Genomic DNA, 26,056 nt, shown 5'->3' on the forward strand with positions numbered 1-26,056 from the left:
TGCTTGTGTGTGTGTGTGTGTGTATGTGTGTGTGTGTGGTGTGCGTAAAAGAAAGCAGCCCTGGGCTTGGGTTCTCAGTGGACCCCCTGAAGAGCCTTTCCTGTGGCTGGCTGTGGAGGTGGGATCCTAACTCCCATGGTCTCAGAGGGGGAACTTTTTTGTCAATCTCTGTTTTCAAAGAAAGCGGCAGAAGCTGCAGCTGCATCCCTGGCCGAGTGGGCCCTGCCTGTCTCTGGGCCCGACTGGCGGGAGCAAGTGCAGCCTGGGGGCAGGGGCTGGCTGGGAGGGTCTCTTGGCCTCTGTATGCAGGCCCAGCTCAGACCCCTGCCCAGCATCGCCTTCCACCCAAGCTCTTGGCCTCCAGTAGGGCAGGAGGGGCTCCGTTTACAATGGCATTTGGGACCAGAATTGCAAGGCATCCATGATGTAGTCAGGAAGTGCAATGTCACAGGCAGGTGCTGCTTAGTGACGGTCCCAACTGCCGTTGTAAAGGAAATGCAGGTTGGTTGTTAAGAAAGAAGGGCAGGGAAGGAACGCTTGAAGGCTCCAGAGGGCCAGATCTCTCACTGAAGGCAGCAGAGCCTCAGGGGGGAGTTGGGGGCTCTGTGAGCACTAGTCCCCACAGCTCTGTTCCCCCCCCCCGCCCATTTTCTAGTTAATTCCTTCTTGCTGGCCCTCGGGGCTCCTCTCTGGCTGGGCCAGAAGGCTGAACGGAGGAGGCTGAAGCTGCCAGTGACCCCGCGCTCCGCTTCCCCAGCTCTCCTCCTTCCGGCGGGGGGGGCAGAGTTACCGAGCGAGAGAAAGTCACCGCCACTTTCCCGCAAGGAGGAAGCCCCCGGGCCCAATCCAATGGGCGCCGGGACCAGGGCCCCGCATTGGCGAGGGGGGGGGAGTGGGCGGGAGCGGGGCGCGCGTGGCAAGAGTGCTGAGGGGCCAATGGGGCCCGACGGCCGCCAGAGCAGCCCCGAGCGCAGCGCAGAGGGGCCGCCCTCCAATGGAGCCTGAGACCCTCCCTGCTTCCGCCCGCCGCTATTTTTAGCAATCCCGGAGGCGGCCAGCGACGAGACGCGATGCTCCTCCCAACTGGTGGCTCCTGCGGCCCCGGGGATGCGGCTGGGACGCAGGGTGGCCTGGAGCGCGCCGCCTCCCCGCCCCCCACCAGGCGCGGCCGAGGTAGCTGGGGAGAGGCCGGCCGGCCGACTCAGCCTCTGCCTGCCAGCTGGGATGCAATGCCGGCAGGTGTTTTTCCCACGGCACACCTCACACTATGTCACGGCACACTAATGTGCCGCGGCACAGTGGTTAAAAAACACTGATTTAGAAGTCTGTTGATCCAGAGTAAAGTTGTATTTGTCATTTTTGCAGCTACATCATAATTTCTCTTTCTAGTAAGGATATTAAGTATCCCATCCAATTTTAAGCCATCTACAGAATGAATATGCATTATTGCTACCTCCTAAATCAAGTAATTGTTTTTTAAAAAGTACTAGGCCCTAATATTGGTTCTTATTCTATGCTCAATGCATTCATCTTTATCCTCAGCATCTTTCACAAACTCTGAACTTTAGTTTTCAATAGCACTATGCTTTTTAATTGTCATATGGGCTTCTTTTTATGTCCTCCATTTTATATTCACTGGAATTGTTTGTGATAGTGCTTTTAGAATTTCCTTTTAAAGAAACTCTTATATAGCTTAAGCTCCTTTTCCAAAAAAAGTGTTCTGCCACAAGATCCTCTTGATTATTGCTCTAAATTTATTAAAATCCACTTTTTAAGGTTTAAAGTATGTTTTTGACTATAGTCAAATTTAATTAAATGTTAATATTTTTATTAGAATCATGCTAAGAATAGCTCATATTCCTTCACCCTCTGAAGGAGTAATTTAACACAAGTCAGAACTATACTTGACAGAGTTTTTCTCAGTGATTGATTTGGATGATTAAACTCCTCCCCTCCGTTTAAAAAATATTTGCAATCTGGTTTTAGATACACTTGCAGTATCTTTTCCTTATGTGGACAAACAGTAATTGACATCAACAATAGTAGTTTTTATTTGCTGATCCATTTGTTTTAACCCAGATGTTCTCTACACTATTACTAGATTTGTTCAGATAATTTTTGGGTAGAAGTGGAGTATTCACTATTTGTTTATTTAATATTCCCTATCTGTTTTAAAAGATACCCAAGACAAATGGCACAGAAATAAATGAAAATCAACATAAGGAAAAGTGAGACTTAAAATAAAAAATATTGAAAACATTTTAAAATGCCACATAAAAAGATGCTTCTTGGTATCTTACTTTTCTTTTCTTTCTTTGTTTTTTGAAAAGATTTTTTTTAAATTTTTGGTTAAACAGACAAACACAACACAAAATAAAATAAAATCATCTTTTGTTACATATTGTAGAAGTGTGTCGATTGGTTACAAATAACTTTCATGCATCTCTTCCACAGTCATTACTTATAATTCATATCATATTGTATATTTTAAATCAAAAATCTTTATATATCTTACTATCAACATCCCACAATTCTCATTTGACTATAATTGTTTTAACGTCCTTTTGCATAAAATAATTATTTAATTATTTTTTTAACATATCACTCTAAAGATTACTATTACTAATCACTAATCATATTGTAGAAGTATGTCGATTGATTACAAATACCGTATTTTCACCCATATAACCCGCCCACGCAAATAACCCGCCCACGCATATAACCCGCGGGTTTTCCGGATCGTGTAAAATATCTTCCGTATACCCCGCCCACGCATATAACCCGCCCACGCATATAACCCGCGACGAGTAAGAGAGAAGGGAAACAGCTGAGATGGGGGGGGAAGAAACGGAGAAACAAGCCTGCGCAAGCTGGGGAAGAGGAAAGGAACGGAGGAGAAGGAAACAGCTGAGATCGGGGTGGGGGAAGAAACGGAGAAACAAGCCTGCGCAAGCTGGGGAAGAGGAAAGGAACGGAGGAGAAGGAAACAGCTGAGATCGGGGTGGGGGAAGAAACGGAGAAACAAGCCTGCGCAAGCTGGGGAAGAGGAAAGGAACGGAGGAGAAGGAAACAGCTGAGATTGGGGTGGGGGAAGAAACGGAGAAACAAGCCTGCGCAAGCTGGGGAAGAGGAAAGGAACGGAGGAGAAGGAAACAGCTGAGATCGGGGTGGGGGAAGAAACGGAGAAAGAAGCCTGTGCAAGCCTCCGATCGTGTAAAATATCTTCCGTATACCCCGCCCACGCATATAACCCGCAGGGGGGCGCTGTGCATGTAAAAACCGCATATAACCCGCGGGTTATATGGGTGAAAATACGGTAACTTTCATGCATTTCTTCCACAGTCATTGCTTATAATTCAAATCACATGTATTTTAAATCAAAAATCTTTATATATCTTACTATCAAAATACCACGCTTCTCATTTGACTGTGGTTGTTTTAACATCCTTTTACATGAAATAGTCCAAAATTTAAAAACACAAGCACATAATAGCATTTCACTAATTATTTCTAATATCATCTAATAACATTACCCCTTTATAGCATGTTCTAAGTAAAAATTAATTATGTTTGATAACAAGGTTTCTGATCCTCCTTTCCAAATCACTGTTTACAATTTATATCCCAATTCCTTTTATTAAACCAGTACATATATATATATATATATTGTTCACTATATCCCTTGTCATTTCATTGTTATTGTTATAGATATTATTTATTAACAAAAATTCATTCGCTAATTATATCAAATTTCCTCTCATCAAACCAACACATGTATGTACCTTATTATCCTTATCAATTATTTATTTAACATAGCACTCTAGAAATTATGAAATTACTAATCACTAATTACTAAAATTAACTAATTTTTTCTTATCAACTTTCATATATCAGCCTGTATCCTTAGAGTAATAATACAGTCTTATTTCTTTTGTCATTTGTAGGTTAGGTTTATTATTAGCATTTGTAGGCCGCCCTTTTCCCTGAGGGGACTCAGGGCGGCTCACACAAAACCGGGAAGGGGGAATACAAACATTAAGATAACAACATATAGTAAAATAATAGACAACATACATTCATCATTCGGGAGGGGTAACTATCCTTGTCCCCAGGCCTGGCGGGCGAGCCAGTTCTTCAAGGCTATGCGGAAGGCTTGGACGGTGGAGAGGGTACGAATCTCCACGGGGAGCTCGTTCCAAAGGGTCGGGGCTACTGCTGAGAAGGCCCTCCTCCTTGTAGTCGCCAGCCGACACTGGCTGGCCGATGGAATGCGGAGGAGGCCTAGTCTATGGGATCTTATAGGTCGCAGGGAAGTAATTGGCAGAAGGCGGTCTCTCAAGTATCCAGATCCACTGCCATGTAGGGCTTTATGGGTGATTAATAGCACCTTGAAGCGCATCCGGAGATCGACAGGTAGCCAGCGCAGCTCGCGGAGGATAGGTGTTATGCGGGTGAATCGAGGTGCACCCGCAATCACTCGCGCGGCTGCGTTCTGCACTAGCTGAAGTCGCCGGATGCTCCTCAAGGGCAGCCCCATGTAGAGCACATTGCAGTATTCCAGCCTAGAGGTCACAAGGGCCCGAGTGACTGTTGTGAGAGCCTCCCGATTCAGGTAGGGTCGCAACTGGCGCACCAGGCGAACCTGGGCGAATTGTAGAATTGATCTTCTATTTATTTCCTTAATAACATTTTTTCTGGACTTCTCTCTGCAGCTTGTTGTAGCATCACTTAAGTAATCTCAATGACCTCCATCTGCTATTTTAATCTTTGGTTGTCAATCTTGCTTCTGAGAAGTTCTCTCTCCTTAAATCCATCGTTTTTCCTCTTTTTTCATCTTCCATGCCTTGAAATCTGGGGTATAGTTCGATCTAATTCCCTTTTCCATACTCCCCTTTTCCCACTTTCAACCACGTTCACTCCACTGGTAATCAGTTGTCTTGTCTTTAAAATCATTTTTCCCTTCAATTTTGGGGATGCTGACCACATGTTTTGCTGTTATAAACTCTATTTTTTCCATCTTATTCTCAATTTTCTCTGTTATTTCTAATAAATTTTGAATTCCAGCCAAGATGTTTTGCAAAGTTATTGTTTCTTTTAAATATTGTGCTATTTTGATAAGCTAGTAGATACTGCCACTCTGGCTTTCAAGAAATATCATTTATCATCTTCAAAAAAGAAGGTTCTGTTTCTTTTTCTCTCCCACTGCCAGTAAGACTCTCAAAGTGCACCTGTAAAAACAATTCATGCCTTTGCTTCTTATCACTTTCTATAAACGTTGCCAAGCCTCGAGATACAAAGTCAGTGAGATCAAAAGGAAAAGGGAAAGTGCATTGTTCAAAAACTCAAGCCTCCAGCCTCGAAGTGGCAGTATTGCTTCCCACGCTCTAATGTTATTTCAAACTTAAAAGAAACAGAGTTCTCAAATATAATTAATAGCAAGTAATAGCAAGTCCTTGTTGAAATAAAGAAGAAGACTTTAATCCATAGGTTAAAAAATAAAAATAAAAAAATAGAAGAAAAACGGATCCGTTCTCTTAAAAAAAAAGTTGCGAGCACTTCAATCCACAAAGTAAAATTAAACACACTATCCAAAGCAATCCAATAAAGGTTAATTTCGCCGCTTATTTTCTACTGCTTTTGGATTTAATTTAACTTTAAAAAAATGTTTTTGGGGCAGTCTTTTCCAAAACAATAACGTTTCCTCACCAGATAGACATACTTTCTCTTTCCGCTTCTCTTCCGTTCCGGAGCCGTCCCAACTTCATCAGCCTGGGGGTGGACTTTTTGTTGCCGGCTTGAAGAACTTCTGTTGGATCGATCAGGGATTTTGCGGTGTCGCTGAGATCAGCAAGACATATTCTTAGTCCAGAATGCAGCCACGCGAGCGATTGTGGATGCACCTAGGTACACCCATGTTACACCTATCCTCCGCGAGCTGCACTGGCTTCCCATTGGTCTCTGGACACGCTTCAAGGTGCTAGTCATTACTTTTAAAGCCCTACATGGTATCGGACCTGGTTACCTGAGAGACCGCCTCCTGCCAGTCACCTCCCAAAGACCTATTAGATCGCACAGACTAGGCCTCTTCCGGATTCCATCTGCCAGCCAATGTCGGTTGACGACCCCCCCCCCCCGGGGGAGGGCCTTCTCTGTAGCTGCTCCGGCCCTATGGAACGATCTCCCCGTTGAGATCCGGACCTTTACTACCCTTCCGACCTTCCGCAAAGCGACCAAGACTTGGCTGTTCCGGCAGACCTGGGGCTGTTGAATTATCCAGCCCCATCCTAAGTTATGACTGTTGTGAATTTTTAAATTGTTGCTTTTTATTTCTTGTATCCCCCCCCCTTCCCTTCTTATTGTTAACCGCCCTGAGTCTTCCGAGAGTAGGGCGGCATACACGCTAAATAAATTCAATTCAATTCTTCCTGTTCACTGTCTCTATGGGAGGGTTTAGGTCCGATTGGACCACCCAGCGGCAAAAGTATCGGCAGCGGTCTCAGAGCATCAAGACCGCACGTCTGTATCGTCGCAACGTTGGCGCAACATTTTCCCACATCCTTTCTTTTCTGTTTTAGGGAGTAGAGTCAAGTCACATTTCTGAGAAAAACTTACAGGTTTAGAGGCTACAAATTAAAATAAAGATGCAGATATTTAGCCCCCCAAAAAGCTGGATTATTGGTAGTTACAGTTAAGCGCATTGAAAGCTAATCCAATAAGATTAAATTGAAGAAAATTTATAAACAGGAAAGTGCCTTGTAGAATGAAACATAGATCAACAAATTGAATTGCTGAATTGCGTATCTTCTGTCTCTGTATTTGCACTATATAACAAAAACTCCTTTTTGTTGCTTTCTCTTATTGAAGTAGAAATTGGGAAGCGCATTTTTCCTAGAGTCTCCTGTTGTATCATTCCCACGTGCTGCTTTTTTAAAATTGTCCTTTTCTTCCTCCTCTCTCGCTGTGGAAGACAAAGAATCATTCAGCAAACACTTCTATTTCCAAAACCATTCAGATAGCTAAATTATAGTTTGAGACCATTGAAGTTCCAACTGTATCTGGTTCCACACACTTGTTTGCATATTTGTTGTCATCATTAGATGGGAGGAGGGACTGTGACATTAAGCAGAGGGGTGAAGACTAGTTTTCCATTCTTACCATGACTACTTTCAAATTCCTAGTCTTCGGGCAGGCACTTGTATGAAATGAAATAAAATAAAAGGTTTGTTAAGAAAATAACATACTGATAAAATGGCTTCTTTCAAGTCTTTTTACAGCTTACAGTCCCTAATGTACTTTTCTCTATTATGGAGAAAAAGCCTATCACATAAGAACAGGCCAGAGATGGAGGGGAAAGAAAACTGAACTGAGAGGGAAGGGAAGGAAGCCTGGAGAATTTCAGTCTACCTAACTACCTAATGTTCTTTAGAGACAAACTAAATCATTTAGAAAGGAAATAAAGGACAGAGTCCTGTCTGCATTTGTTGCCCTAGAATCGTTTGATTTTATAGGAGTAGAAAGCCAGTTGGTGAAAAGTTAAATTCTGCAATTTATGTTGTGTCTATGTGAAAGAGAAATAGTTGGGATGATATATGAGTGCACAAATCGTTTAAAATCTATAACATGAATCTATTTATGCACTTCATACTCAATTCTATCATATATTTTATAGTTAAAATCAGTTAAAAGTTGGAGTGAAACTATGTTTATCATTTAATTAACAATTACCTTAATTCTTATTTTATTTGCTCCCTTTTTGAGAAAATAGCACCTGGTTCAAAATGTGATTCAGACCATATTTAAAAGAATGGTTTTGCATTTATGATACAGAGCATACTATAACTATCTGCCCAAATGTTAAATTGTTTGATATTTAAAGAATAACAGTGTTATTTTAATATATTTGTATTTTGTATCATCTCAAACAGAACCAAATCCTCCTATAGATGAAGTTATCAGCACACCAGGAGTTGTTGCCAGGTTTGTGGAGTTCCTGAAACGGAAGGAAAACTGCACATTACAGGTGTGATGTTTGTGTGTTCATTAGTTTGTAAAATGCATATTCATATATAATTCAAAAAATCTAAAATCACAGAAGTCAAGCTATTGTATGATAACTCAGAAGCTTTTATTGTGAAAAACTTAGCAGTTCAGCTTTAAAAAAAATATTTTTACAAAGAACATTGTCTCATTTTAGTTTTTTCCACTCATTTGGGAGGAGTGAATGTTTTATTTCCTATTTCTTTGCTTATAAATTGTTTAAATTCCCAAATGATGCATAAGTATACAAATAAATGCATCTTTAATAGTAAACTTTAATGACACTATTGATGTACTATTACATTTCCCCCTGTACTGAGATGTTCGTGTGCAAAATCCCTTGAGTTTAAATTAAGGTGGAAGACAGAATTCATCAAGGCATTTTCTCACTACAGGTAGTCCTCAGTTTACAACCATAATTGAGTCCAAAATTTATGTTGCTAAGTGAGAAATTTGTTAAGTGAGTTTTGCCCCATTTTACAACTTTTCTTGCCACATTTATTAAGCGAATAATTTATTAATCACTGCAATTGATTATTTAGTAACATATTTGTTAAGTGAATTTGGTTTCCCCATTGACTTTGTCTGTCAGAAGGTTGCAAAAGGTGATCACATGACCTAGGGACACTGCAAACATCATAAATGTGAGTTAGTTGTCAAGAATCTGAATGTAAATCATGTGACCATGGGGATACTGCAATAGTCATTAGTGTGAAAAATGGTCATGCCACTTTTTTCAGTGCTATTGTAATTTCAAATGGTCACTAAACGATCTGTTGTAAGCCGAGGACTACCTGTATCAATTTATGTAGTGCTCCCAAGAATATTAAAACTAATGTATTTTTCTTATATTACTCTTAGGATTCTTTGTTTTAATCATACTATATCTTAATCAGTTACATTGGTATATTAGGGAATAAATCTAACAGATGTCAGCAACACTTGCTGTTGCATAAAGTTACCCACCATAAGGTTACAAAAGTGGAATATATGGGTTTGTCACGATTTACATTGCGTGGTTTGGTAGAGTTCTTTACACAAATCTGTCCAAAGGATCAGTATTAGCTTGAACTAATACTAGTTTGGTCCATGAGACTTGTAATGTTGTTCAGGTAGTAGACTGAAGACTTAAGGGCTGCTGTTTACTTTCCCTGAAGATTTCCCTATTGTTATGAATTTCTGTCTGTTTCTCCTGAAAGGAATGCAAGCCCAGACTCAGATACTTTAGTATCTATAATTGTAGATATGAAAATAAAGACAGGTAGTTCTGGAGATTTTAGTGGCATTTCTCCCCCCACTTTTTTTTAAATTGCACCCCAAGAGGCTCATTTTAAAATGGTGGGCTTTAAACAGTCAAATCATTTTCTTTCTCTTCCTTTTTATATGTTTTCCCCATGTTAATCACTTTGTACATGTGCCTTAAATCACAATTTGTACTATCGCTTGTTTATAAAAATGTGAGTTTAATGATATTTAAGACAAATGATCCAAATAGCATGCACCATTCCACAAATAATGTGCACTGTTCTATTAATGCTTTGAATGGCTTTTGAAATCTGAAACCGCTTAAGAAGACACTGCCTACCATTCTTCCATTTGCACATGCTGTTCTTGTGATGCATCAGAAGGCCTCAGAAGCATTGTGAGAATGGCATGCAGAATTTGGAGATTGGTGTGCACAACTGTCTTGCAATGCTTTGGAAGGCCTCAGAAGCTTTTTGAAGCATTGTGAGAATGGAGCATGCTATTTGGAGAAGGTCACAACCACAGAGGACCAAGTTGGGCAGTGTACCTAGTCAGCAATGCGAGGAAGATGATGAAGGTCAGCTGTGCATTACAGGGGTGGCTGGGGCTTTGCAGCTGTAACTTTGGGGGTCAAGTGTAACTATCACTTGTTCATTGCTGCTGTAATTTTGGTCACTGAATGAATGGTCAATAAGCAAGGACTCTCTCAATTGTGATAGATTACTAGATAGACAGACATATAGAACTTTATTTTGGTCATTGATCAGTAAACATACAATCAATAAAACGAACAATACAAAACTATCCCCTATCAACGAGAACTACTAGCGATCATTTGTGGATGAAGCTTACACATAATTAGCAAAATTTTGCTACTTTTAGAGAAATTTCTCTTGATTATTTAACAGATGGTGCAACTAAAAGCTATCAGAGTGCCCAGGAAATTTAAAGAAAAGAGAGGTAATGAACTGGTGGCGAATGGCTCTGTAGAACTGGTAATACAGAAAAACATGGCTATGGTTTCTATAGCAACCCATATCATAAGGGCAGTATTGAGTTTCATATGGAGTTTTTCTATATTTCCCTTCCAGGAAGCTGTGGGGAGAATATTAAATTGAGTTGAAGATAAAACTCGTAATTTGAGAACTGATATGCTATAAATAGACTGGTTTAGACACTAAAATTATATTGTGAATGAAAGCAGCAATTTCTGTTTAACCTTCTATATGTAAGAACCTTTTCATTAGATCTATCTTGATCTAACTCTAAGTTAGATAGTATCACTGGAGAAACCATAGATGCTTAGATACTCAGATATTAAAGACTTCCTTGTGTTTCTTGTTGTTATTGGTAACTTAAATGATACCCTGTAAATGCAAATGAGTATTATATTTTAAAAATCAGTGGCGGAAGCTTTTTCTATCTCCTAATGCAGTTTGAAGCCGCCTGGGTTCTGACTAACATTGCCTCTGGAAATTCCCTTCAAACTCGGATTGTGATCCAAGCAGGAGCTGTTCCTATCTTCATAGAACTACTCAGCTCGGAATTTGAAGATGTGCAGGAACAGGTTAGATTCTCAGAAAATAAAAAGGGAAAAGGAGAAATGAAGTAGTATGGATTTCCCCACAACTGAAAATTGTCTTTATAGTGTTACTTTATCTTACTAGATTGCTATGTTGTGTCTTGTTTTATTGTGACTTTATGATTTGTTACTGTTTAAATTGTAGTATTATTTTACTGATAGTTAGCTTGGAAGTATAGTCTTTAAATCTTCTTAGATGTATAATATAATGTTAGAAAAGCCTTTGTAGTGGAAACATATTTAATTATTTTCTTTCTTTCTCAGGCTGTTTGGGCTCTAGGTAATATTGCAGGTGATAGTACTATGTGTAGAGACTATGTACTTGACTGCAACATCTTGCCCCCTCTATTACAGTAAGTGATACAAATGTTATTCATATTTATCAGCAAGGGTGATGCAATCTTTGTGAAAAGAAACTGTTTACCAGCAAAGTATATCAAAATAATTTCAGTATATGAACTAACAGGCCATCCTACAACTAAATAATCTGAATCTGTTCTGTGCTTGGATAGAAACTGACTTATGCCACCTTCATTTCCTTGATGAAGGTGAAATAAAAAGTGTAATGTAGATAAAATAAGGAAGTATTTGACAAATTGATAATTTCTCATTAACTTATTAAACTTATTTCTCATTAAAGATACTTACAGTTGGTTCATAAGTAATGCATCTCATAAGCCTGAATAATAAATATCTAATATAGTGTCAATCAACTATGCAGGAAGATGATATTGCAAACCTTTTATTTCTATTTTCAGATTGCTTTCCAAACAGAATCGCCTTACTATGACTCGGAATGCAGTATGGGCACTATCTAATCTTTGCAGAGGGAAGAACCCTCCTCCAGATTTTGTTAAGGTACAGAATAAAATTCAAGGAGAATTAATGTCTGAAAGGTGCTTTTTCCAAAAAGCATCTGGGCTTTCTTGAATTGTTTTCTTTGAAAATATTTCACTTCTCAGCCAAAAAACTTCTTCGGTTCTGTTCTTTTCTGGGTTTTTTTCCCCCTGTTACTTTTTCTATTTGTGGAAAAAGTTGTTCATAGGAGGGTTATTTTCCCAGAATGTCTTCTTCACAATTACTTTTTCATTCTCAGCTGTACCAATTATTGCTGTTTTTCTGTAACCTATAAGTAATCTTTCTGGAATATTTCTTCAGAATAGCAATAGGCTTCTGCACAGAGAAGAAGTGGCCAATTTCTCATTATTAATAATAGAGGGTACAAAGCACCTCAAGTACAGTAATTGAGAAACAACTGGAGGTTTTTTTCCCTTTTTGACAACTTATTCAAAACCATTGATTTTTTTCAGAGTGAAAAACAAGAGATCTACATGGAAGAAGACAGGGGTCCAAACTCTATAGAAATATATCATAGGAGGTAAAGCATAGCTCCTATGGTGAAATAAAAACATTTCTAAACTAAGCCAGACTTGCCAACAATACCTGCTTTATTTTTGGTATATTGCACAGGATGTCAGTTTTATGCTCATCTGCCTAAGTCATAGGCTTGTGCTTCATGCCTGTGAGATCCTGTGCTTAGGGAAGAAGTTCATTCTCTTGAACACCAGATACTTGAGCTAGAGAGGTGGAGAAATACAGACGGGAGATAATTTGGGAGGTTTAACTTTATTTCAGTCTTCAAAAAAATAACTTGCTTGCTATCAAGGAGAATAAGCAAATTGGGGAAGGACATAATTTTGATGGTCTCCCTGGATGCTTCCTCGGATGCCTCTCCGGATGCCAGCTCAAAGGAAGATGAGCCGGTCCCAGGCATGTCATATGGAGAGGCCCGGAGGCAGCCAGTGGCTTTGAGCAGAGCAACAAGTCCAAACACAGTGGAGCAATCACAGGGAGCGATCAGATGAGCTTCCAGCTGAGTATGAGTCAGTTGAGGCCCAGCTGCAGCAGGACAGCCCTGAGGCTTCAGATGGAGAGACTGTGCAGCTGCAGCTAGCCAGCAAGGAGGAGAAGTAACTGCCTCCTCCATCCAGTCCCAAGAGCATGCAGGGCAGAGAAGAGGAGCAATGGAGGTCAGCCCACTTACAAAGCTGCAGCCCCCTCTCAATGGGCTGCACTGAGTGCCGGCTATTTAGTGCAGGAGGAGGAGGGAAACAACATTGGGAACAATGCATTTCTTTTGGTATCTAGCAACCTCTTGGTTGAGCTTCATGACCATGACCATGTATTTTAGACCCTGGATTTGTGCTTTGACTCTTGGATCTGCCTCTTGGACTTGCCTTTGCCTTGAACCCTGTCTCCAGACCTTGGACGGTGGACCTTGGTATTTGTGCCTTGCCTTGCTTCTATTTTGTCTTACCTTGTAGATTTCTCCAGCTTTGTGGATTCATACTGAAGTCATTCTGGAATTGAGCTGTGAACATGTTGGGATGGGGGGGTTGCCTTGTCACTGGATTGAAGATTTTCTAGGAAAGAGTCTTGGAAGGGTTTGGAAAGCCCTTGAATTCTCTGAAGCGTGTGAGCTGGAGCCGGACAATAATTTCGAAGAAGACTGAGATGTTCCCATAGGAGAATCCTAATCCTTGGATAATGAATGCACATACCAAGAACACTCCCCCACATAGTTGATGATTTGATGACTGGAGGAGTTTGTGATATGTATAGAACACATAGTAACTTGTCTACCTGAGGAAAATATTACATATAAGCTGCTGTATAACTGGGGGAATGGGAAAACCCAATGTGGGAATACTGTAAATGTAATACAGTATATCTTGATTTCATCAGCAAAACATTTGAGAGTGTCAAGAGGAGCATGGTTGGAGATGGCCTCATCAATATCATTTATTTCAACTTTCAAAAATTATTTGACAGAATTCCTCTTCAAACATTTTTGAGTAAACCTAATGGTCAAGGGATAAGAGTAACTGTCTTAATGAATAATTGCATTAATTTAAAATATAGGTTAATTTATATAGTCTTAAGAGTTTAGAAGCTGCATTTCTGTTCTAGTGTGAGAGTCAGAATGTCCCCCTTTCTATTTCCTGTTTACTCCAGAGTAAGCATTCAAATTTCCACCATTCTTACTGTTTAAAAATATGTTCCAAGAGACTAAAAACTAAAAACTTTTGATACGTCTTTTTTCTTTTTCATCAACATATACTGGTAATTATATCTGTGGCTTGTTTTAAAGCCACAATTATCCATTAGGAATTTAGACAGGAAGTCAGTAATTTCGATGTGTATGGAAAGCAGGAGTCCTTTCCCAACAAAAAGTTTGTTTACCTCTGTAAGGTTCCAAGTGTTACGCAAAATCAAATACAAAATGCAAATGTATTCCTAAATGGACAGGCATTTAAAGGACCAGCAATTTGTCATATCATAAGCAATACGTATTTCAGTTTGCTAAAATCTGAAAGGAGAATTGGTTTCTAAATTTTGGTTTATTTTTTCAGTAGAAACTCTGAAATTCTTCTTAATTTCAGAATATTAAAATCAACAGTGATAATCCAATTGTTACATACATTTTTTTCACTACAATTATTTAATCGTTGGACTGGTTCAATTGTACAATCTAAACTTGATGTATAGTGGAGCACTCTTTTTATACATAAGAATTCAATTTTAGCAACTTTGTGAGTAAGAAGCATTTATTGAGTCATTTTCATAGAAACCATTTGATTAATTATTTTCCTCTTTCTACCTTTGCAGGTGTCACCCTGTCTGAGTGTACTCTCATGGCTGCTGTTTGTTAATGATACAGATGTTCTAGCAGATGCATGTTGGGCTCTCTCCTACTTGTCTGATGGACCCAATGATAAAATCCAGGCTGTGATTGATGCTGGAGTGTGCAGAAGACTTGTAGAGCTGTTGATGTAAGGGATTTTAGATCAAGTACATATGATTTTTCATTAAGTCATTCTGTTTCCTGTATCAATGTAAGATTGAATCAATGTTTGCTTCACATTCAGTGACTGATTCATTTGGTTCCAGTGTCTCCTTTTTGAATAGCATTTAAACAAGCAGTCAACTTGGCTTTACAGCACATTTTTCTGTCTATGTGATCTTGATGAAGAATAATTTTCAGAGTAAGGTCTTTATTTGAAAGTAAAACTTGCCCATTTGCAATATCTCTTGTAGTTGCCCAGTCTTCTTTTTGCCACTCATTGAAGCCTACATAAACAATTCTTCCTTCTTATGCTTCAAAGTTCATGAACAGCTGGGAAGGGGCATCTTGACATTGTTGGACATGTAACCAAGATTAACAATTGGAGGCTTTTTTGGGGAACTGCACAAATCTCAATGAGATAATAAACTCAGAACAATTAAGGATGACTGGGTTATCTATACTAAATGACAATAGCATGGAAAGAATCCTTGGTTAACACTGTAGCTTTAATGAGAACAATGTAGTCACATTTTGCTTAAGCTGATGCATATCTACATACCTTTCACTCCCACATACAAACAGCAGACATCCACCAACTGGCCAAGGAGGAATGGAAGTAATAAATTAGAGCTTCATATAGTTTTTGTACGTATATGATTCCCTCCCCTCATCCGACAGCATCTTCTGTTCTCCAAAAATTACAAAATTTAATGTGAAAAATTATTGACTTTATGTTCGTGTGTAATTAACGCTGGATCACATAGCTTAACATTCTGAAATGCAATACTAAACAAGCATAAACGATATTTACACTGTAGGAGACCTACAAAGAGACTGAGTTGAATCTTTTTATACATTTCAGAAAAAAAAAATCATTTTGCTCCCAAATGAACTGGTAAATTATGAAAGTATAGAGCGGTGCTTATATTTTTAGTGATTTCTTTTTGTCTTTTTTTCAAATTTTTATTTTATTTTAATTGAACAAAAACACAAAAAAAGAATCATCCTTCATTACATCTTGTAGAAAGCGTGTTGATTGGTTACAGATAACTTTCGTGCAGTTCTTCCAGTCATTACTTATAGTTCATATTAGATTATACACTTTAAATCAAAAATCTTTCTATATCTTACTATCAATGTACCACAATTCTCATTTGACTACAATTATTTGAACATACTTTTACCTCAAATCATTCATACTTAAAGACACAACCACACAATGGCATTCATTAGCTATTTCAAAAAATCCTCCAATAACATTAAACCTTTATAACATCTTTTAAGTAAAAGTCAATTAATAAAATTTCTAAACCTTTCCCCCCTTTTTTTTCCAACTCACTGATTAAAATTTATATCCAAGTTACTTTTGCCAATACCTTAGCATGTATATATTGTTAAACAATGACCATTAACATTTATAGGTCTTTTTCCCAGATCGCAATTTGCAATTTATATCCAAATTTCTTTTACTCGTTTGCCAGTACATTAAGTTGTATCCATTATCATTTTATTATTTTTATTATAATTAATTATTTGTTAATGAATAAACATTTGATAACAATCTAAAACAATCCAAGAGTTACAAAATTCCTACTTATTAATCACCAAAATCAACTGATTTTTTATTAACAACTTTCATTGTCAACCTATATCTTTCCAGTAACAAAACAGTCTTATCTCTCTTGCCAATTGTTGTATAAGTCTTCTTTTTATCTCCTTTATAAGGTTTTTATAGACTTCTCTCCGCACTTTGTTGCTTGAAGGGTCTCTCAGATAATCTCATTGCCCACCAGTTGCTACTAAAATTGTCTTGTCTTTGGTTGTCAATCTTGCTTCTGAAAAAATTTCTCTTATGTCTATCATCATTAGTATTTTTTTTTCTTCTGTGTCCTGGAATCTCGGGTAGAACTCCAATTCGTCGAATTCACTTTTTCATATTCCCTTCTTTCCACTTTCACCCATTTGCTCCATTAATAAATTCATCTATTGTCTTATCTTCTATATCTTCATTCTGCCCTTTAATTTTTGGGGCTCCAACCCCATTATCTTTTGCTGTGAGGAAGACTAGTATTTCCAACTTCTTCTCAATTCTCCCATATCCTTCCAATAGATTTTGAATTCCAGCCAAGATATTTTGGAATTTTAAGGTTTCTTCATCTGAGTACTGATCCATGTTTCCAAAACAGAAGAAAAAAGAAAAGAAAAGAAACTAATAGAGACTGCCACTCTAGCCTTCCAGGCCTCTTTTATTTTTTATTTTAGATTGACTTGAACACAAGTTCTTTTATGATCTTCAAAGGAGAAGGGTTCTGTTTCCCCTCCCCCTTTCTTTCCCCTGCCAAAATAATTATCAGAAGCACCTGTGAAAACAATTTGTGCCCTTGCTTCTTTATCAGTTTCTGTAAACAAGTTGCAAACCCTTCAGCTACAAAGTTAGTGAAGTCAAATAAGGAAAGAAAAGAGATACGTTGTTTCAAAAAACCCAGCCTCTGACCTCCAAGTGGCACTGTTAATTTTCACCTTCTAATATTTATCTCTGGCTTATAGGGAACAAAGTTCTTTAGATTTCTTTTAGTGTGATTTAATAACAAGTAGTAGGAAGAATTGTTAAAATAAGAAGGAAGGTTTTAATCCAGAAGTCAAAAAATAAAGCAACAAAAAGCAGAAGAAAAAAATCAATCCGTTCACTTTAAGAGGAGAGATGAAAAACGTTGCGAGCACTTCAATCCACAAAAAATAGTTACAAAGAAAAAAAACTTTCCACAGTGATCCAATTAGGATTATTTTCGCCGCTCAGTTCTTTTGCTTAAGGATCTAATTTGGCTTTAAAGAAACGTTTCTTTGGGCAGTCTTTAGCAAAATAGAAAAAATACCTCACCAGATGGACTCACTTTCTCTTTTCACTTCCTTCCGGAGTGTCCTGATTTCATCAGCCTGGGGGCTGCCTGTTTACTGCCGGCTTGAAGCACTTCCCTTGGGGAACTTTGCGATGTCCCTGAGACCAAGAAGGCTTTGTCTTCCTGATCACCATCTCTACGGGACAGTTTAGGTCTCAATGGACCATCCAGCGGCAAAACTGTCAACGGCGGTCTCAGAGTATCAAGACCGCATGTTGTGACATCATAAGAAGTGAAAATTTCTGATTCAAAGAACAGGAATTTGTTTAAACATTTGCTTGCATTGGACTCTGGACTCCCCTTAGAGTAACTCAGTGACTTTTTCCTCCCAAAGTACAAAATAGTATTTTTTTTTAAAGTTCTGAATTTGGATATGTTACTTCTTTTACACATGGTTTACCCATTTGACAGTAGAAGTTAGATCCTTATTCATTCCCCATCTTGTATTTTTTAATTATTGGTAATTTAAATCTCTAAGCTATATATAGTTTTTATATATGGACTCACACAGTCCCTTCTCATACTGCGATGTAGCTCTGTCTACTTTTGATACCCAGTTTTTCTTTAAGCATTCATGACTCGTTTTCAAGGAATGTGACAAATTTGGTTTCAGCATTTGTTAACAACTGTACAGCAATGTTATAATAAGCGATATTCAATATTACTATTACATACAACCCAAAAGCAAAACATAGCCAGAAATGCTACAGTGTCATATGTTCATGAATATTCATTGAAAAGAGGTAGTATAAAAACTGACACCACATAGCAATCATCACAATATATCTACCTTTGAATAAACACTTGTGTATATTTTACAGTCTAGTAATAATATCTTTTGTGGTATTTTTTAATCAGGTTTGGATTTTGGGGAGTCTTACGTGTTTAAGATTACTTATGTGCTTCTTGATTATAACAGAGTATTACATCTGTTAAACTGCACCTTTTTCTTGTTTTAGGCACAATGACTACAAAGTGATATCACCTGCCTTGCGAGCAGTTGGGAATATTGTTACAGGAGATGATATCCAAACCCAGGTATTAATATTTCATACAGGAACCTAATGTATTCATTTCAAACAAGTCATTGAACAGAAGTAAATTTGCCCATCTGAGGGACATCATAAAAAGACAAGTTTTTCCCCCCGAAAGGCAACATGGTTCACTTATCGTACTTCAGATTTCAGTGCTTTGAGCTTTGCTGAAAATTAGTTTACAGAGTCTGAGACACATAGTTTGCGGAATAGGTATGTCTCTCCCTATTAATTTTATCTGTTTGAAATGCAGTTAAATCCTTAGATCATAAATAATTTTATATGATCTGGTACGTTCCTTCTTAAAGATTTAGAAATAGGATCTATCTGTAAATATGCATTGCATATTCATATTGTTCATCTCTTGGTAACAAAATACAAAATTGTTGAATTAATACTTAACCCTGAAGAATGTTATTTTTTTATATAGAAATTGAATAAAAATTAGTATAAAAATGTGAGCTGGCGGAGGGAGGGCCAAGCTTATTCTTTACTCTTTGCTGTAGGTGCTTTCCTTTTTGTGAGAGTCACCCATATTGTTGCTTATTACCGTGTTTCCCCAAAAATAAGTCAGGGTCTTATTTTCTTTTGACCCACAAAATATGGCTCGGGCCTTATTATCAGGGGAGGGCTTTTTGTTTTGGGGCTGCCAGGCGGCTGCTCTCTTGTGAGCGGGCTCAAACAGCTGGGCACAGCCTTGGGCGAACAGCCGTGTTGCGCTATCACAGCAGTGCAACACAGCAGCCAGGAAGTGACCATGCTCACGAGCAGCCACCCAGCAAACCCCCTTTCCAACCGGGCACAGCTCCATTCACTGAACTTAGGGGTATCACCAAGATGCATGAGCAGTGGCCGCTCTGGGCGTACGCTCTATGGTTGTACGCTCTGGAAATATGCTCTGTCGGCAGGCGGCCCACAACCATAGAGGGTACACCCAGAGTGGCCACTACCGGAAGACTCAGTTTGGAAGCCGCCGAAAAAGCCATGCTGGGGAGGCGGTGGCAGCAGAGGTGCTCTGGCTCTGCAGGGAGAGCTGGGCCAGGGCATCATGAGCTGGAAGGTGTGCAAGCGGGATTGGAACAGCCGCTTGCGCAGCCCACCTCTCCAGCTGTGCAGAGCTCCATTCACTGGTATTTCTAAGGCACCAAGCTGCGGGAGCCAGGTGGCGGCAAACAGGCACTCACACGGTTTGGCGATAGCCCTAAGTCAGGGAATGGCACTGTGCACGGCTGGAAAGGGGGTTTGCCGGGTGGCTGCTCATGAGTGTGGTCACTTCATGGCTGCTGTGTTGCACTGCTGCAATAGCGCAACACAGCCGTTCGTCCCTGAGGTTGTGCCCGGCTCTTTGGGAGCCCGCTCGCAAGAAAGCAGGCTCCTGGCAACCCCCCCTCTCCAGCTGGGCATAGCACTGCTCAGCAACCTAGCAGTATTCCAAAGGTGCCAAGCAATGCGGTCACCTTCCCCCCCCCCCAATTCCCGCAGCTTGGCAACTTCAGGATACGGCTAAGTTGGTGAGCAGCACTCTACCTGGCCAGAGGGGGGGCATTGTCCAGGGAGCTTGTTTTCGGGGGAGGGCTTATATTTTTGCCCACCTGAAAAATGTGGCATGGCCTTATTATTAGGACATGTCATATTTTCGGGGAAACATGGTAGCATATTAAAAAGAGTCCATTGCTGAGTGGCTGAGCAGATGTTTTCAACCAGATCTATATATGTTTGAATTCTCTGCAAAGCCTGGGGATTCATCATGTATCATAAATGGTGTAGAAATATTTAAACAAAAACAAAAATATTTCAATAAGCTCCTAATATTGAACTAGGACTTCAAAAACTTCCTGAAATAATGGAAAGTTATTGGACAGTTCTATTGAAATGAACCCAATCATTTGTCTCTGCATAAGACTACCTATGTTTGTAGGTGTTCCTTGATGATAGCTGCTTTTTTAAACACAGGAATGTTAGTTATTTCACATTTGATTCCGAACATGCTCTTGTTTCTCAAAATGAAACTACAAATGTAAATAATCTGATCATAGTGGTATTTAAACAGGTGAATGGTTGAGTATCAAATAATGTGATCTATATCCATAAATATGCTTGTTATTTCCAAGTAAAAGACTGGAAAAGTCTATGAGGTTCTCTAATACCTAGAAATACATTAGTTGGTCAATAAATCAATATTATTGATATCTCTGATTTATCTTAGTCGATTGTCCTGTAACCAAATTTATTCCAATCATTGCTTGGGAAGGAAGGAATGCAGCATGCTTAGAATTCAAGAAAAAGCTATTTAGATGTTGATCAATAGTATAAGTGGTGCAGGCTAACATTTTCTTTTTCACTCTGTATCCTCCATCATCTTAACCCAATCCTTAAATCATAATTGCCAATAATTACCAAAGATCAACATAGATTATTATCAGTTTTTTATTTGCTGTATGCATTCATTAATATTTGACTCAAGCATTTGCCCAAGCATTTGATAAAATATTTTATAATATTCTGATTAGTGGTGTTTAAGCATTGGTTTTAAGGTTTGACAGTTAAGTGTACATGCTACTTGGGTTGAAAATTATTGTTTTGAAAATGGCCAAGGCATATCAGCTACATGAAAAGCTATTATATGTTGAGCCTTCTTAAATGATACTTTTTAGCTAATATTTCATGTATTCAATAAGAGAATAAGGCGGACCCATTTCATTACATTCATTGGATCATTTTTAAACATCTCCCCAGACTTCCCATGATGTTCCAGCTTCTGAACTACATTGAATCTGCTATCCTAGCACATTTTAAATATTCTTATTTTTACAGGAATTGACACCACACCTTTCCCAGTATTTTGTAGTTGCCAGTTGGAAATTTGCCCATTTATTCTACTCTTTGTTTTTTATTTTTTAACTATAAATCATCCATTAAAACAGGGTTTCCAACCTCCAGTCTGGAGATTGATACCAGTCCATGGTCTGCTGGGAACTAGGCTATTCAAGCAGTGTGCGAGTGCGCAGAACTTCATTTGTGCATATGTGGGATCTAGATTTTGCATGCGCAGAATATAGGTTGCATGCACAAAACCATCCACATGCAATGCCATTGCTGCTGCCACTGGTCCATGGAGCCAGAAAGGTTGGGAACCACTGCATTAAAGGATAGGTCAGTGAGGAATTTTATCAAAGACACTTTGAAAATCTGAGTATATTGTGATGATTGATACATCTCCATCCACATGTCTGTTTACATTCCAAATATTTTAGGTTTTCCTCCAGAGAGGCTTTTCCTTTATGTAGCAGCTCTTTTTTTCTTTGATTACCATTTTCATAAGTTTGCTTGGAAGAAGTTTAAGCTAAGTGCTCTTCTGTTTCTCAGATCTTGCCTAAGTCCTTTTTAACAACTACGTCTCGTCTGTTTTTGTGATCCTGTAATCCCTTAATTCGGGTTAGAATTGGGATAAGATAAAAAGTTCTGTATAGCTCAGTACAGCTGTCAGATAACCAGTCAAACCTGTGGCTCTCCTGTACTCCCTGCCATCATATCATGGTGATACGTAAATTTGTTTTACTGAAAGGTTTTGCTTTCAGATTCTTTCCTATCCTGTTGTTATTTAGGCAGATGTAGCAAAGGCTTTAGCTAGCTATCTGCAAGTATATGTGTTTCCATTCTCTTATGATTATGAGTTCCATTCAAAACTGTATATACAAACATTTTTTTAAAATGTAGGCTACCTAAAAATCAGTTAAGCTCAAAATCCTAGTCCACAGTCCTTTCCTCTGTTGTAATATAACTTGTGTGGCACATGCCAGTCAGCATAACCTGCCATAGATATACAGTTCAAGTTCAAGCAGCAGATTTAGCACGTAGAGAGAATTGTTGGTAACCTGGCGGTGGCTGGCTGTTAGAAAATAAAACTGTGTGTTCAACTGATGCTTATGGTAATACTTCCATGAGAATTTCTTTGAAAATATATTGGTTAGATTTTTTTTCTCCAGGAGCTCAAAATGGTTTACATGACATACTCAGCTTTAATTTTATCTTCACAACAAAACATCTGAGTTTGATCGATCTGAGAGTTTCAAAATATCCCAGTGAGCTTCTCTGCAAGTTACATCCCCAAATGCCTCTTAAGTCCTAACCTAATATTTTTATAATTACATACACACTGGTAAAAGCTGTATTAAAAAAAATGGGCAAGATTGCTGCTCCTGCCCAAGCTCCATCAAAACACAGAAAGCTCTGCCTAGGTGTAAAAATCCTCTCTGCAGAGTTTTTTGCCTCCTAAACATTTCTGCACAGCATAAAACGAACTGCTCTGTGCTTACAATGCTCATTTGCTTAACGAAAAATTTCCCGTTTTATACTTTAGAATCTTTTTTTTTAATAGCATTAGAAGGCACAGGCCTGCACATCCACAAAGATGTTTCACGATGCTATGAGCAGAGTAGATTCCATTTAATCTAAACTATTCTGCCGCCAGCATGTTGGCTGTGTGATGCATGTGATGTTGTGGGCTACAAAGCAAGTGTACCATTTCAGACCTGCCAGGGAACTACATGGAATGGATCTGATGTGCAGTTTGGGTGGTATCTCCCTTTAATATCCGTTATTATTCCATTGTTTTGAATTTTACAGTTCCAAATCTTCACTTACACACACACACACAAAACCATTGGTAAACAGCAAAAAGAAACAAACACATCAGCGTAGAGTGCTACTTCTGATGCCACAGCATGATAGCCCTCAGCCATTCTTGGTTAATCTCAAAAGCCTAGTTGGGGGTGGACCTAGTTAGTACTTGAATTGGGGGGCTATAAGAGGTTCCCCAGGGCTATAGTTGAAGAAGCATCCCAGAACTTGCGAATGGCCCATATTGCTGCCATGAGCTCCACTTAAGGGAGAAATAACTTTAGCCTCTGGTAGTCATTGCTCATATTGTTTCCACTGACCATCCCTCCAGTCCTTTCTCACTGGATAAGTGATCTGCTGTTATGCTTCTCTCTGAAAGTTTTTCTTAAGGTTCTTTTTTAATTATTTGCTGAAGTCTAGGAGCACTCTTTCTGATGTTGTTGTTTTGTGCTTCTGTTAATTATCATCCTTATTTCTCTGAAGTAAATACATCGTCCGAGTATAATCTAAAATCTATTCTCCCTTTTTCTAGGTAATACTGAACTGTGCAGCCCTGCAAAGTTTATTACACTTGCTGAGTAGTCCTAAAGAATCAATCAATAAGGAGGCATGTTGGACAATATCAAACATTACAGCCGGAAACAGGGCACAGATACAAGTAATTAATCATTTTCGGGCGGGAGAAATGGGGACATATTTGCGAGGGAACTATATAAAACTTTTGAAAAGGATGCAACTTTCTCCTCATAATCCAAGAAAAGTTATATTGTATTTCTAAGCAGAAACTTTTAAGAGAAGTGAACTCCACCTATATTAACATTTTGGAAATACAAGTAGTCCTCATTTAGCGACCACAGTTGCGACTGGCAACTTGGTTGTTAAGTGAAACAGTGATTAAGTGAAACCACAATTGGGGTTATGATCTTACTTCAGCTTTCATTTGCTTTACAGATCTACAAAGATTATAAAAGTGAGGTTAGTTGCAAAGATAGTTTAATCACCGGTGTAACTGAATGATTTATGTACAAGGCAGTCACTAAACAAGGACTATCAGTTAACTGGTGTCAAATAATAGTGTAGACATATGTCAGTATAAATGCACATTTCTATGACTACCACCAAATTCTTATTTAAATTAAATCTATGAAGAGGGAGGGGGTTGTCTAATTTTTATTTGATATTAAATCCTGTTTTTCAGACTGTCATAGATGCCAATATTTTCCCAGCTCTAATAAATATTTTGCAAACTGCTGAGTTTCGGACAAGAAAAGAAGCAGCTTGGGCTATCACTAATGCAACATCAGGTGGTTCTGCTGAACAAATAAAGTAAGTAATAAAGTAGTAAATTGATCATAGCTGATTATGAGAATCATTACGAAGCATTAATGGTGGTGATCCAAGAGCTGCATGTTCTTGACCCCCTTAAAACACCCCCAAAGATTGTGCTAATGAAATTCATCAAAGTGCCATTTTTGCAGTGCAAATATTTATATTATTAAAAGTGCAGAAGAAAAATAATAAGATTCTACAGTGCTTAATGCATTATTTTACATTTTAAACCTCCCAGACTTTTCAAAAAATGAAAACAACCGATAACAACACTGCCAACTTTCTTCTATTTTTAAAAAAACCAGAAACCCCACCCCCACCCCACCCCAAAAAAACCTGAACATCAACCAAACCCTATTTCCATTGGATAGCAATTGCCTTCTCTTCTTGTAATTGCTCCCAAATATACTTTAAAATAGAATTGTGGTAAGAGCTGATTCCATGTTTTATTTTGTCTGGCCTGCAACTAATTTTATTTGATATATTTTCATTAATGCTTTAGGTTGGTCTTTTAATACTATTTAGCAGTTTTTCAATTCTTTATTTTACTACTTTCCCAGAGAAAATTGATTACCAGCAATAATCTTCTTTTGTATTTAGGACATTTGAGCTCTATTAATTTTACATTTGAGCCCTATTAATTTTACTTTTCAAAATTATCTGTTTTTAATAAGTGATCTAACCATGATGTGCACGTTGACCAACAAAATACTCTGTGTGACTTCAATTGGTATGGTTTTCAGATATCTAGTAGAACTTGGTTGCATCAAACCACTCTGTGATCTCCTTACCGTGATGGATTCAAAGATTGTGCAGGTAGCACTTAATGGACTGGAAAACATCCTGAGGCTGGGTGAGCAAGAAGCAAGAAGAAGTGGCACTGGCATTAATCCATACTGTGCACTCATCGAAGAAGCCTATGGTAAGGATGATGGCTAGAAACCAGAAGATTGAGTTTATTCTAAGCCTCTCTTGGCATGAAAGCCAGTTAGGTCAGCCCCCTCTCAGCTCAGCTCATAAGGTTGCTATGGGGAAAATTGGCAGGAGTATTTATGCTTGCTGCCTTGAGTTGACATACATACATACAAATGTGGGATAAAAATATAATAATAGGCAGTAGATTGATCTTTGCTTATTTCCCATTGTTTTAATCTGAATTTTAATACAGTTTGCCTATTCTTTCAGTCCCTGTCTAAAGCAGTTATTATAAACGTATTTGCCTTCATCTTTGCTATATTCTTCTTTTTAGTTGCCTCCTATATTCCATTTCAAATAATATTTGTATATTGCCATAGAAAAGGTTAGTAGAAATGTAAATCTAGTTTTTATTCTCAAAATAAGAACAAGATTTTAAATTCACTAGTACTATTGTACCACAAAAGGTTGTGGAAGCCATATCTTGCCATTAGACTTTAAGCGGTACTTGGCTACATTGGGTTAAACAAATCATATTTATTTGAACTAC

General features: G+C 38.5%; 1 protein-coding gene across 3 annotated transcripts in view; it reads left to right on the plus strand.

The window, feature by feature from the left end:
- KPNA1 (karyopherin subunit alpha 1) overlaps nt 1-26,056 on the plus strand; it is a 47,107-nt gene that overhangs the window by 18,998 nt on the left and 2,053 nt on the right. For 2 of the 3 annotated variants that reach the window (XM_014062052.2, XM_087716507.1), the window contains exons 5-13: nt 7,926-8,020; nt 10,718-10,849; nt 11,129-11,217; nt 11,623-11,722; nt 14,534-14,697; nt 18,568-18,646; nt 23,795-23,920; nt 24,461-24,588; nt 25,335-25,513. In XM_014062052.2, the coding sequence (XP_013917527.1) occupies nt 7,926-8,020; nt 10,718-10,849; nt 11,129-11,217; nt 11,623-11,722; nt 14,534-14,697; nt 18,568-18,646; nt 23,795-23,920; nt 24,461-24,588; nt 25,335-25,513 (1,092 nt within the window). The remainder of the gene's footprint in view (nt 1-7,925; nt 8,021-10,717; nt 10,850-11,128; nt 11,218-11,622; nt 11,723-14,533; nt 14,698-18,567; nt 18,647-23,794; nt 23,921-24,460; nt 24,589-25,334; nt 25,514-26,056) is intronic. The other variant, XM_087716508.1, reaches the window with a different exon arrangement.

Source organism: Thamnophis sirtalis, unplaced genomic scaffold, assembly GCF_051295495.1.
Source record: "Thamnophis sirtalis isolate CommonGarterSnake01/CBP01778 unplaced genomic scaffold, rThaSir2_p1.2 scaffold_5, whole genome shotgun sequence".
NCBI lineage: Eukaryota > Metazoa > Chordata > Lepidosauria > Squamata > Natricidae > Thamnophis > Thamnophis sirtalis.